The following is a 13,491-nucleotide window of genomic DNA, read 5'->3' on the forward strand; positions in this document are numbered from 1 at the left end:
TGTCAGAATCCTAATAACAGAATTAAGTGAGAATAAGTCTACAACAGAAGCTGCTTCTGACTGCAGGAACATTTTTATGGCTTTTGCAACACCGGTCCACAGTTTTAAACTTTGTTGGCCGTTACTGCTCAAACGGAGTGATAACTTTCTGTTCAACAGCTGGACAGTGACCGATCGAAATGACTTAACTGAATAGGAGCTGCTTCAGTTGACCTACATGTTTTTGGTCGAACATTTAGACGCAACATTGGAAGCCAAAATCACAGAGAAAAAGAAGCAACTTGGAAACATTTGTAAAAGGTAGAATGTGTGTCTTAAATCCATTCACATAAAAAAAACAACATACAAACAGCGTGGCAGCGAAGCCAGAGGCTTATAAATCTTGTATGTGTTGCAGAACTGTAACTCCTCCATCACCCATTAGTTGGCCATTTGATAACTTCCAGAGTTCTTATCTTTGGTGTAAATGTAAATTGAGTAAAACCAAATAAAATAACACTTATAGAAAAGTCATAACTGTTTGGTCTGAACGTATCTGTACAAACTGGTCCAGAGGGTGTTTAAAGAAGTACTGTATTTTCCGCACTATAAGGCGCACCTAAAAGCCTTTAATTTTCTCAAAAACGGCAGTGCGCCTTATATATGATCATTACGGTAATTTCTGTTACTGTAGTCAGGGGGATTGTGGGTAATGTAGTTGGTGTCACCGAAGTAATGGCGCTAAAAACGTCAGGAATCGTCACAGACGTTCAAGACAACAGCAGCGACGCTGACTCGCATAATGGCGACTTTGACGAGACGGAGCAAAGCTGGTTTTTATTTGGTTAACAAAGTTTGACATACAGTACTTTTCTTTTTGTTTTTTTTTGCATTTTCTGTAGGATTTTGTAGCATTTCCTGTAGCGCAGCTCCATCAGGTAGATACGTAACTCAACTTCAGCCACTATAGTACGGTATTTTACCATATATTTAGTGCGCCTTATAATCCGGTGCACCTTATATATGGAAACATTTTTAAATACGTCATTCAATGAATGTGCGCCTTATAGTGCGGAAAATACGGTAACAATGGGACAAGTGTTTAATACTGTTGTACTGATGTTCTTTTACCTGCTTGATGGGGACGTCTGTGTGATTGACAGGAGACGATGCAGAGTCAGAGACGGGCTCCGACTCCGAGTGACGCAGACTGGCTCTCTTCTTCTTAATGAGGTCAGCATCCCGGTTGTAGGAAAAGCCCAGTTTCTGGTGAGGTGGTGAGTGTGAAGAGGGGGTTCTGGTTGGGGAGGCTAGTTTGGCATCCCCCTCCACTCTATCCTTGCCCACCTCCTCCTTGTGTTGTTTTTCCGTCTCTTTCTCTACCCTCTGTGGTAACTGGCTAAGGTCTAAAGTGTTAGCTTTAAAGATACTCCCCCTGTCCTCGGAGCCCGACTGTGTCAGGTGAGTTGAGTTTGTAGCTGTGGCAGGTAATACTGTGCGTGGCGACGGGACAGGAGGTGAGGATTGCAAAGGACCTGCTGTCGGCAAGATGGTTGAATTTACTCCAACCTGCGGCTCTGTCAAATCCTCCTCGGGAGCCTCGGCGCCGTTAGATTCAGCAGGAACACCGCTAGCAGATGTGCCGGGCTGAGAGTTAGCCTGCAAGTGCGGCACGTCGTTCAATTCGGCGTAAAACTTGTCCTGGTCAATGGAGGCGTTAGTGTCAGTTTCAAAGTCACCAACTTTATAGGTGCTGCGGCTGCTGTTGGCCTCGATCTGCACCACGTTGAGCTCCTCGCCAGAGAAGTGAGCCCGGATCTGGTACAGGTAGGTCATCACCGTCAGCTTGTCGGGAATGGCCAGCAACACCATGTCCGATGGTTCCAGGAGACGAGAGATGCCCAGGCTGGCAAAGCCATCATACGCCTGCAAAAATAATGATGTCAACAACAGATTTTTAACTTAAAGAGTCATAATTACTTTAGAAATAAAGACCCTGGCTACGGAGAAGGAAGGAAGAAGTGACAAGAGTTGATGAGATGGGTTTGAAACTGTATTTGATGCATGCAGCATTGTACTGTATGCATGATCTGAGTAAGTACTGTATGTGTTCATGAGTGTTTGTGCGTAAGAGGCACCTTTGGCATGACTGCTGACAGATCATGTCAGGGATGTTTGTCCCCTCTGATAAGAGACGCAGATACCCCAAGACAGAGCGCTTAATCCCAAAGTGTGTGTGAGTGTGTGTCCTTATCGCTCCCCTACATCAACATGCCCACGCTCTCTGTCACGCGTGTAATTGGTCTGATTAGAGTCTGATGAGAAAATACAGGTGTGATTATCAAGCGACACACGAAAACCAATCCCCCATCACAAGATAGACTGAGACACAGAGAGAAGGGATGAAAACCATTATCGCTGCCAATGACAGGTAAATAAATAGATTAACAGCACACACATGCAACTTCAATTCCTGTGCACACACAACGTCCTCACCCTTCTCTCCCAGGTATCACCGCTTGTATCTGGCCTGCTCGATAGTGTTGATCTAATTCCAACCTGTTGCAGCACCCATATTTCTTTTCACTGCCTCCAAAAGATCTCGCCAAGCTATCAATCTCCCCGATATTCCTCAGACCAGACGCCCCTCCTAGTTTGCTTCTTATACATTTTGTTTTACCTCTGGGGCTGATTTAAAGTGCATGCTTAACCGTTTCAGTCATGTTGCTACCTCTCTCTGTCCAGATGAGGTGTCATTGATTGTGTCTTTTTGTTCTTATTAAGCTCCAACTTTGCATACATTACGTTATATTCTAGAGCTTATTTAATGAAACTGCCATCTCTGAGTGACACTTGGTCTATTCTTAATCACCCTCAATCACCTATTTAGCACACAAAAATACTTCTATTAAAACATTTCGAGCAGGACAAACTATGTAAAAACTAGGGCTGCAGCTATAGAATATTTTGGTAATCGAGAATTCTATCGAATGTTCCATCGATTAATCAAGTAATTGGATAAAAATTACTTTTGCTTAATTAAAGCCCAATTATAAATATACCGGTACAATAGAAAAGAAGACAGATCACTTAATAAAAACACTAAAATAATCTGTGCAAAACTTGAACTTTATATTTATTTCTTAATTAAACGAGGCTTCGAGGCAGAAGAAATTCCTTGATGATTTTTTGTAATCAACATACTCGATGAATTGTTGAAGCCCTAATAAAAACATAAGATTACTGCCACTTCTCCTGAATATTATGCCAAGAAGGCTCAGCTCTATGTTTTAAGGGAGGAAAAAGGGACGCATAGTGGAGGGAGCATCATATCCTGAGGACTTGTGGGAACAATATATTTAAAATGGTGCCAAGACATCTCAATTTTTCAAAAAGATGTCCAGGCAATGGTCCATGATCTGAAGTTAGGTTGACTGAAGCACATATACAGTAAACCAAAACACACAGATGAATCAATGACAAAATGCTTGAAAAACAGGATCTATTGGCCTGTATGGCTAAGAATGGACCACAAGTCCTCCCAACCTATTTTAAAAGCTTCAAAAGCAGCACCAGGACACCTGTGATGTAGGTTGTTGCTACATCAGATGTTTCCTGATGTAGCAACAACCTTATGAGTCTCATGAGCGATATGTTGGTGCAGATTGTCAGTTATTCAGGTCATGGTAATCCTAAAAAGCTTGAATAGAAGACAATTTGACTTTTCTTGGCTGTTGAAGGCATGCCACATCTCTTTCAAAATGTGTCTTCACTTGCAACTAACTGGTGGGAATCTCTGGCTTTTCATCCTTGTGAGTCTTTTAAGTCACATGTATGGCGGTGGTTTCTACATCTCAAGGATAAGGGATGCTCTCGAGGACAGTGGCGTACACACGCTGGACGGAGAAGATGGGTGGATAAAAAGTGGCGGGAAGGAAGCCATCTATGTTAAACAGGAGAATCCAACGTTAAACCGAGGAAAATGCTCCAGGTCATGGTCATTCTCAAAAGGGTTCATTCAAGGCAACTGGATGTCCTTTTCTTGGCTCTTGGAGATAATTCACCATCCAACCAGATGGCCTTATCAATTTGAATTGACACAGATTTGAATTGGATTCAGGCCTTTGGAGTATCAAACGGAAGAGGTGCCTTCAGGTTTCACCTAACATTTCCATTCACACCTTGATCCATGTGTCCAAATCATAACTCAAACTATCTTTATTTATATAGCACTTTTAAAAACAACCACTGTTGACCAAAGTGCTTTACAGTTAATCATGCCATGTTCAGGCCTGGTAAACAACATAAAGTTGATAAAAGAGGGACTGGTATGTCAGTGAATTACAAGTGGCTTCAAAGATTTACAAGAATAAATGTCTCCAAAATAAAGTGAGAGCCTCATACAGACAGTTAGAGCTGCAGAAACCTTTCAAATTACACGTGAAACATGTTCAAAAGCCAAGAAAGCAAGTCTAGTCAATTTCTATTCAAGCTTTTAACACTTATAAAAGTCATTTAATTCAAGAGTTCACATTTTCCTCCCTCCAGTATGAGCAAGTTGTCAGTATGCCAGAAATAGATTTGAAATATTCAACTCATTGTGTCTTACTAGTTTGGTCAAATTGCATTTGTGTGTCTTTGTAACTTAGACAAAGAGGGAGTCACATTTTATGAATAATTATTTCAGAATCCTGATGACCCTAAAGAGTTCAGCTTATTTAGTTTCGAATGGGTATAATTTATTCTTGCCATTTATCAAACCTATTTCCACATTATATAGGGCTTTAAACATTCCCTACAGAACAGCAGCAGCAAGGATTACAGCATGTTGACTACCGCTGGCTAAAAATCCAACAGTCATAATATTTCCTTGAAAGACATGAAAATAAAAGGGTCTGGAGTGTAGCTGGGGCTCCTACACTTTAGCTATGTTTTATGAGAAAATTAATCCCTTTTTGCGTAGTTAATCGTATTTCTCCAACTGAATTTGTTCTCAAACAAACAGAACTGGCAACTCAAGCGTAGGAAAGACACCCGGGGTAAAAAGGTGGTAAATTTAACGGAAATGTTTCTCAAGTAGCAATCAATTATGTTTTTAGCCTTTCATCACCCTGACCTATTCAGTCCGTTATAACAGATAGAAAAGGTAACAATCGGAGGAAAAATCTATACTTGTAAGTGGGAAAGGGGTGTATGTATATATTATTATGCAGACAAAGCAGGATGAAAGAAGTGATGCAGGGAAAAAAAGAAAAGCGAGAACAGAGAGGAGTTTGCCTTTACACCCAGCTTGTTTAAAGTCCCCCCCCCCACCTTCCCCTGTCAGAAAAAGTGTGTGAAAAAGGAAGAAAGAAAAAAGAAAGAAAAGAATATGAGGAATAAGAGGGCCTGATTGGGTTTCTAACACGTATTCATGGGAGCAAAGTGTGCTTGCATTGTTCCCCTCTCGCCCAGGGTAGAGAGGGTAGGCTGTGAAAGAGAGCGACAAGTTTGCTGTTCAATAGGAGCAGAATGAAAGAATGGGAAACAGAAAAGAGTGAGAGTGGGAGAAAGTGAGAGCTGCATGAGGAGGCAGGCAGCGAGGCTCTTGAGTTGGGTTTTGTTTCAGGGTCGATGTTAGTCTTGACATGTGCTACAGTCTTTTTGACCTCACTGTCACACTTTATTCTTCTTATATATTCTACTGCTGCTTAACAAGTGCTGATCATGCCACATTAAGACAACAACGTCTACCGAGACAAGTTTTTCATGGAAGTACACCCAAAAACTACATAAGATTTCAATGCATCCATGTCCTCCTTGGGCTATGACGTCAGATTTTATTATGTAATGGGGCAGTTTCTGTCAACTAAGACTATTAATGTGGCATCTCTGCACATTTTTATCTTAACAAAAGGAACAAATAATATGTGCTTATAATAGTTTATGAGTGACGGAGTTCTCATAGACTCTGATGTTATTTATCATACTTTATGCAGTTTTAATGACTTAAATCATGTTTCATAATTCATTTTTTGACTGAATGTTATTTCAATCTAAAGCAGTGGTCCAACATGTGTGCAAGAGTAGCTTGATATGCTTTTATATTCCTGATGTAATCAGATATATCACCTTAAATGATAAATCTGTCCATCTATGCACCCTGCGTTTCACGAAGACAAGAAGAAACTTTTCAAGCTCAGTGATATTTTTGTTCTGAAATACGTAAAAACATATATACGTTGGAAAATAATGTTCACACTTTCCATCTCCCTGACGAAGCTTTGGGCTTGGACTAAATGTCAGCGCCGTTTGCCCCGGGCTCCTGCTCCCTGCTCCCTCTCGGCCCCCCCCCTGCCCCCTCACTGTGACTGACAGCTATCTATCGTTGTCAATCATCAGCACCTCCTCCCCTCAGCCCAACCCCTCACGGTTGTGCTCAGGGCAATTCATCCCGTTGCTTGGTGCAACACTATCAGATGGCATGACAAATTACTTCTCCTTGGCCTCATTACACACACACACACACACACACACACACACACACACACACGCACACACACACACACACACACACACACGAAAAAAAAAACAAAAAAAAAAACCTACAAAAACAGACAGAAGCAAGCGGTCGCAATACATTCGAACTCCAAAATCCTAAAGTAGACAAGATGTGTCAAAATGTACTGAATCACTTACAAACTACATAAACATAGCCTTTGATGATAGATCATCTCAAGACTGTAAATGTTCTAAATAATCACCTCTTTTTCTCTCTCTTTTTTTTTTTTTTTTAACTACACACCCCCAATATTGATTGCCCTTATCTGTCATAATTCAGCACAGTCTGAGCTCACTGCAATCATTCTTCACAGACAGACTGAGAGGAGGAGGGGGAATGTCCATCCATGAGCAGAGGTGCAGCTTGTTTTGGTCCATTTACATTTCTGCTGTCCAGCCAATATGTTTCATACCAACTCCTTATGATATCTACTGACTGTATTTTGACTGCATCTAAAAACTTTGAATTTCCTTCTTCAATATTCTTCCAGTCGTCCTTTCTCATTGGTTGTCTGGGTCCATAGCCAACCACGCTGAGCCGTCTTCTACCGTGCCTGGTGCGAGGTCGGTATTTTATTTCAGGAAATACAGTCTCTGGTCTCTTGTTCAACAATCTCGTAGTGCTAGATGACACGACAGAAAGCAGAGTAACACAATAACTCTCTGTCGCTGCTTTGCAATAAGTCACAATAACAAATGAAATTCAGATATGTGGCACAACTGGAGACTTCAAAATCTCTAGTTCAGAATTTCATACAACATGACTCTACAAACATCCAGAAACTCATCACAAACTATGAATTTATTACACAACATGGAAAATGTGGGTCAATTTTGCTTTAAGTATACAAAAAATAAATGAATAACTAAAAATAAATCATGGGTTGGTAACCATACAAACTGAACGTCAAAGTGCTTTTACTTATCAATGGGGCTCTTTACTTATTTTTTTATAATTGTTTTTAACAAGTCACCCTGCCGACTGCTGCTACAATCTCTGACCGCGAGCCACTTAAGAACAATCTGAACTGCACGAGGCGTTTCTTGGATTAATCTGCTTTACAGTAAACAGTGGTGCCAAGCCCCTGCTACAGAAAACCGGTAGAAGGTACGAGTATTTTCTTTTCCTTTGACACTTTATTAATCCCCTTGGGGAAATTTGGGACTCTGCTTTTAACCCATCTGTAGTTATAGCTGGAGCAGTTGTGGGGTGAAGGGCCTTGCTCAGGGCTCAAGCCACCTCTGTAACCACTGGGCTACCACCTCCCCCTGTACCGATGCTTGGCAAGGCCATAATGAGAGTGGTTCACCAGCAGCAGTTCAAAATAGTTAAAGGGGACCTATTATGGCACCTAATACCTATTTTAAACAGGCCTTCAATGTCTTAAAAACAAGCTTTTGATTGTTTTTGCTAAATAAATTAGAAATTCAGCCTCTGAGCCATGTCTTTATCTTCCCAGTTTCTAACCTCCTTCTCTATGCGGGATTCTGAGTGGGCGGGGCTATGATAATGAGGCTCTGTGCTGATTGGCTGCCCGAATGACGCGATACACCGCTACGAAAAAAATGGCGGAAGCTCCGGCCGGCGGAGTTAGTTGTGGGCGTGGTTTCACGCAGCGCTCCTGTCGTTACGTAACGACAGGAGCAGAATCTGAACGGCTCGTAGATCCACATCACACTGGATGGATCATCCGGGCGGCTGTACAGACACTGCAGAATTTAGTTGCTTTCCTCCTTCTCTGAGTTGGCAGGCTGAGGGGAGACCACTTTATATATGTTAAAGCAAGAGAAAACAGGTTTTTCATAATGGGTCCACTTTAAAACAGCACTTGAATACACCCCAAAAACTTCATCCACATGTCAGATGTATGATCTCAGTGCAAGAGGACATAACTTTGGTTAAAAAAAAAGTAGTTTAAATACCCCCCTCCCCGGTAGGGAGCTCAAGTGACAGCGCCTGGCGACCGGGCCTGCGCCCATTGGGCCTGGACGGGCATCGCCTGAACCAGCCCCTCCTTGAAAGAGGTTAGGCTCTGTTTCCCAGAGTGAGAGGCACAGTGCAGGGGTGGGCATACTCATTGCCCTGCGGCTTGGTGCCTATAAATTGGCATTCACACTGGTGACAAAGAGGGTAAGCTTCCTTCACCTTCGGGTGGGGGGATGGGTGATGACCATTGTTTGTGCTTGTAGCACCCAACAGCAGTTCAGAATACCCCACCATCTCTGAGTCCTTGGGTGGGGTGCTGGAGAGTGCTCCTACTGGGGACTCCCTTCAAAGCTCATGTGGGTACTGACGGTGAGATGGAAGGGCCTGATTGGCAGGAACGTCCCCTTCTGATCAGAACCCGAGCAGCGTTTTGTTATGAGACTTTCGTGCTCGTCGCAGATTGTCCATTACCAACCGTACATTCAAGAATAAGAATGTCATGTGCACTTGGCACCAGGACACCCCAGGTTGCAGTGGAACAAATCCCTTAGCCCTCCTGCTGGGGAACGGTAGAATTAAGCAAATAATTACTATTGCTTAGATTTTTCCTGGTGTAAGAATTCATAAAGTAAAGCACTCTTACATTTTTCTACCATTTATATACAAAAATACAGATACATACAAACACTTTCTTTAACCCACCAATACGAAACATCCAACTATTCAGTGTTCATGCACCCAGCAGGGTTGTTCAGCAGGGCGGCTCAAGGATGAGCCCTGAACTTACACTTTTCTTTTAAGCATTCAGTCTTGTATTGAAAAATAAAGTTACCATCACATTGATGGACAGAACTCACTACACCGAGCAGCCGATCAGAGCAATCTCTCTCACTGTTGGAACCAGTCCTGATTTCAACATGTTGAAATAGCAGAAAATTAAAAGATGCAAGTGAGATCTTACTGCCTGTCAAGTGCCACACCGATAGAGACAATTGGAAGATGTTCATTTTTCTTTTTTAACTGAATCTAGCCTGGGGAGGGGAGGGCAGGGCTTACCCCACGTAGGGAGATATGCATGTAGAAACGCAGATACAATTGATACTGACCTGAAGAAAAAGAGTTGTTTAAGTCCTTACTATGTCTGGTCTTTCAAAACTTTATTCACTGCTAAATCAATTGTGCATCTCTTAAGGCCTGGATTTCACTTGCTGTTTGGCGATGCCAAAAGTTGAGAATTGACAACCATAAATTATACAACAATGAAACTGTTGGAAAGGGAATAATTGTTTTTAACAAACATATCCTTATTAAAAAGGGGAAATACAAATTAAAAAATTAACTACATTGTGGGAACTGAATGAACACTTTTTTTTCCCCTTTAGCTCGGGGGGGAAATATAAGTTAGTAGTATATGAATCTCAAAACACGATTTTCAAACTAACAGAGTTGATGAGTTATAGCTTTGACTCTCAGTGAAAATAAATGTTTGTTGAAAGATATGTAGTTATGGGTATATAGTTTGGTTAGCAAGAGTGAGAAATTGATCAAAAATTTTCAAATAACTAATTTTATTAGTCTGAAGGATGCCACAAAGTGAAAAGTGTAAATTAAAATTGTCAAACACATTAGAACAAATGTGCAAACTCTCTCTCTCTCTCTCTCTGAATAAATGTATAATTCTCAGTGAAATTCTCACAAGTGGTTTCCAGCTCTGGGTTGAACTGGACTTGTTGCGGTTGCAGCAGAGAAATCAGTGGACACAAAATCAAGGCGGGGTTTGACTGTACAGACGCTGAATAGACTGTAAAATTTGACATCTCGTCGCATGGGACTGCTACACCAGTGCAGCAGGTTACAGAGCTAGTGACCGGTGCCAACCGTTCATTTGCCGTGAATTAGCGCCACTAGTGGTCAACTGTATATTGCAGGTCATGTATGCATCGTATATGTTTTTGAGGATGTGCACAACCGATGTGCTAAATGAAAGCAGGATACGCATGGCAGCCATGATGAGTACATGTCGCGTTGTTAACTGCAAGTATATTCCAGACATATATAACTCTCTTATGTTTCCATAAAAAAAGTGGTAATGGTGAGGTTCGGTTTGTTTAACCGTTTTCCTCCATAAAAAAAAGCAACTTAAACAAATGTCACGTTTTTCTCAGTGCCCCTCACCCAAGATACTGTAAATTCTTCGACTGAAACTTCTTAAAACAGTGTTTGGATTTGGGACTTTGAATTAGGCGATCTTCACATAGATTCTTCAGAAACTGAGGATATTTGTTTGCTTTGTTGTTCTTCCACAGATTTCAAAAGAATTACATAATACATTTACTTTATAAAAAAAAAACTGTTTTGCATGCTCTGAAGAAATTTTATGCAGAGCAAAATCTTTACAGCTACATCTGAGTTGGAAGCAGGATTTCCTTTTTTTATTTCAACCTGTGTCCCCTCTATGCACTGCACAGAAACAGCCTGCCTAAGCACCGGAGTTAGACCTCTCCAGAGAAACTGGTGGCAGCACACTCTGCACAGTGCTGCAGCTGCTCGCTAGCTATCACCTTCTACGGCATATTCCCATATTACTTATATCTGACCAATTTCTTTAGGGCTACTTCAGCACCTGGAGGAAGGTGAGGGCAGTTAGAAGATATGGGATTGAGTCTCTAGCTCTCCCTCCACTATGGTTATTGTCAACAGGGTAGCATTCATGCCTAACAGGGCCAGCAGAGGTTATCGCTGAGCCAGAGTGTGTATGAGAAGAGGAAATCAAGCTGCAGGAACCTGACGCATATCGTTCTGTGTAGCCCCCAGGGCCACAGAGGGGACGTCTGTGTGCCGTGCCTACATAGGAGTGTTCGTACGGAGGGGACAAAACTGCAGTGTGCATGTGTATGTTTTGCAAATGTGCCAGAGGGAAAAAAAGGAGAAAATGTTGAGCTGTGCAAATGTGCACCTGAAACAGCGAATGCACAGATATGATGATACAAGCAAAGGGCACAAGTAGGTATGTGTGCATTTTCTTTCTGGAAAGAACAGGATTTTAATTTGAGAGTCAAGAATCGGAAATAAAACCAAAGAGCTAATAATGTAGTACAGTCTAATAAACTCATGGACCCTGTAACGTATGCTGTTCAAACATGCACAAATTAATCAAATGTGTATCTTAAATCTCCATCACCAACTTGCATGGGGCTGTAGCTTTTTACTGAGCTTTTTCCTGGTAGTTGAGCTGGTGAGTTTCACCTCTACGAGATGAGCAAGTCATGCTTGCGGGCGCACCCGATGCAGCAAAGGTGAACATCTTTACATCCTTGCTGCAGTGCATGTGTGTGGATATTTTGTGTGTTTCAAACTTTCCCCCCTCAAACTGTGTAAACACAGAAGCACTATATCCTGGGATTAATGGCAGATCTCTAAATGAGGCCAAATGGAGATGTGGATGGGAGGGAGATAAGTGGAGAGAAGGGCCCAGCGGTGGCTGGCTCTTACCTTTTTGTTGTTTTCTTTAATATCCTGAGGATTGAGTGACTTGTAGTCTCTGGGGGAGAAAAAAAAAAAAACAGCAGGGAGGGTCATGGAGGAGAAGGTGAGAGGGAAAAATAGTAAGAAATAGTAGACACAGAGAGTGGAGAAAGAAGTGTATTTAAATATGCGTCACATGTAATGGTATTAGAACTGTAACATGCAATTTCAGAGCAGCGCAATCAACAGAACTAATAGAGTGGAAAATATATAAAAATATCACACTGGAGTGCAAAGGCAGAAGAGCATAAACACACGTGTACACAGAGCAGAGTTTTAATAAATTATCCTCGTCTCTGCTCTTTTGATGGACCCCAATGGGGTGTTCTTTTATATCCTTATCAAGCATTTAATGGTAAACATTTAAGAAATCACACATACACTTAAAATCACATGAAAGCATGAACAACGAGATTACTGCTGGTGGAAAAAAACGACGCTATGTGTGTGCATAAAATGCATATACATCAGTCATATTAGTCCTGCAGACCAGCATTAACAATAAGCACACCATGATTACAGGTTAACTGTGCGAACATGGTAATTACATTTCCGAGGTGTGAAAAAGGTAGCATTCAGTTAGTGTGAGTGCGGCTCGTACATTGTTTCGGGTCTGAAATGGTTCAGGAGGGCACAGAAAGCCAGGCCGTTCCTCCAGGAGGTGGTGAAGTTGGTGATCTTCACCCCGCGGTAGTTCTTGGTTACCTCGCGGCACCACACCAGCAGGGACTGGCTGGCGTTGGGTTTCCCTCCCAGGACCGGGCTGGGGACGGGGCTGAGCTGCAGGCAGAGAGGAGAGGAGGAGGCAGAGGGGGGAGGAAGAGGGAAACATGTGAGTTTGTGAATTTTGGGGAGGGGGGGGAATATTACACCACAAATTTGAGCGCATGAATGCAGCGTTTACATATAATACAATGTGTTTCTGACAGGTAAGACACGTGCAGCACCTTCCCATATGCTATGAGTCACTACAGACACACCTTTACTCCTGGCTACATATTTCATTATGTCACAAAGAATGAAAATTTGGTTTTATTATTTCACCATAAATGAAAATTTGGATTGATTTTCTATTTTAATGATTATTACTTTTTTTTTTTTTTTTTTTTTTTTTTAAACTTGGCAACCAAAGTCCATCCAATTAGCATGCCATACTGGGATATAATGAACCCCCACATCAATGAACGTACACACAAGCAGACACACATCATAATGGAGGGTCATTCAGAAAGCAGCGTATGACCATGAATAATGTAAACATCTTATTAATTAGCTCTGCCTTTGAAGTCTTATCTGGGTTGAAAGCCTTCGCCATTAGGAGCCGTTCCTCTCCCAGACTTCAAATCCCACAAATCCTCAGTCGTGTGGAGGCACTGGTCTTCCTCCCACAGCCAGCAGAAACCAGTGCTATTCTGATTATTCAGCTGGATGTTCACTAATCTGGTTATGGAAGGACTGATACGAGCTAATTCTCTCAGATCATTTTGAGGGAAAATGACATAAGTGTCAAAGAGATTTGA

The 13,491-nt window shown here is 41.9% G+C and overlaps 1 protein-coding gene across 6 annotated transcripts in view; it reads right to left on the reverse strand.

The window, feature by feature from the left end:
• The window catches only part of ehbp1 (EH domain binding protein 1), a 155,631-nt gene that overhangs the window by 70,637 nt on the left and 71,503 nt on the right, over positions 1-13,491 (reverse strand). For all 6 annotated transcript variants that reach the window (XM_061746070.1, XM_061746068.1, XM_061746069.1 and 3 more), the window contains 3 exons: positions 12,573-12,751; positions 11,939-11,987; positions 1,111-1,905 (listed from right to left, as the gene is read on the reverse strand). In XM_061746070.1, the coding sequence (XP_061602054.1) occupies positions 1,111-1,905; positions 11,939-11,987; positions 12,573-12,751 (1,023 nt within the window). The remainder of the gene's footprint in view (positions 1-1,110; positions 1,906-11,938; positions 11,988-12,572; positions 12,752-13,491) is intronic.

This window comes from Cololabis saira, chromosome 17 (genome assembly GCF_033807715.1).
Source record: "Cololabis saira isolate AMF1-May2022 chromosome 17, fColSai1.1, whole genome shotgun sequence".
NCBI classification, from domain to species: domain Eukaryota; kingdom Metazoa; phylum Chordata; class Actinopteri; order Beloniformes; family Belonidae; genus Cololabis; species Cololabis saira.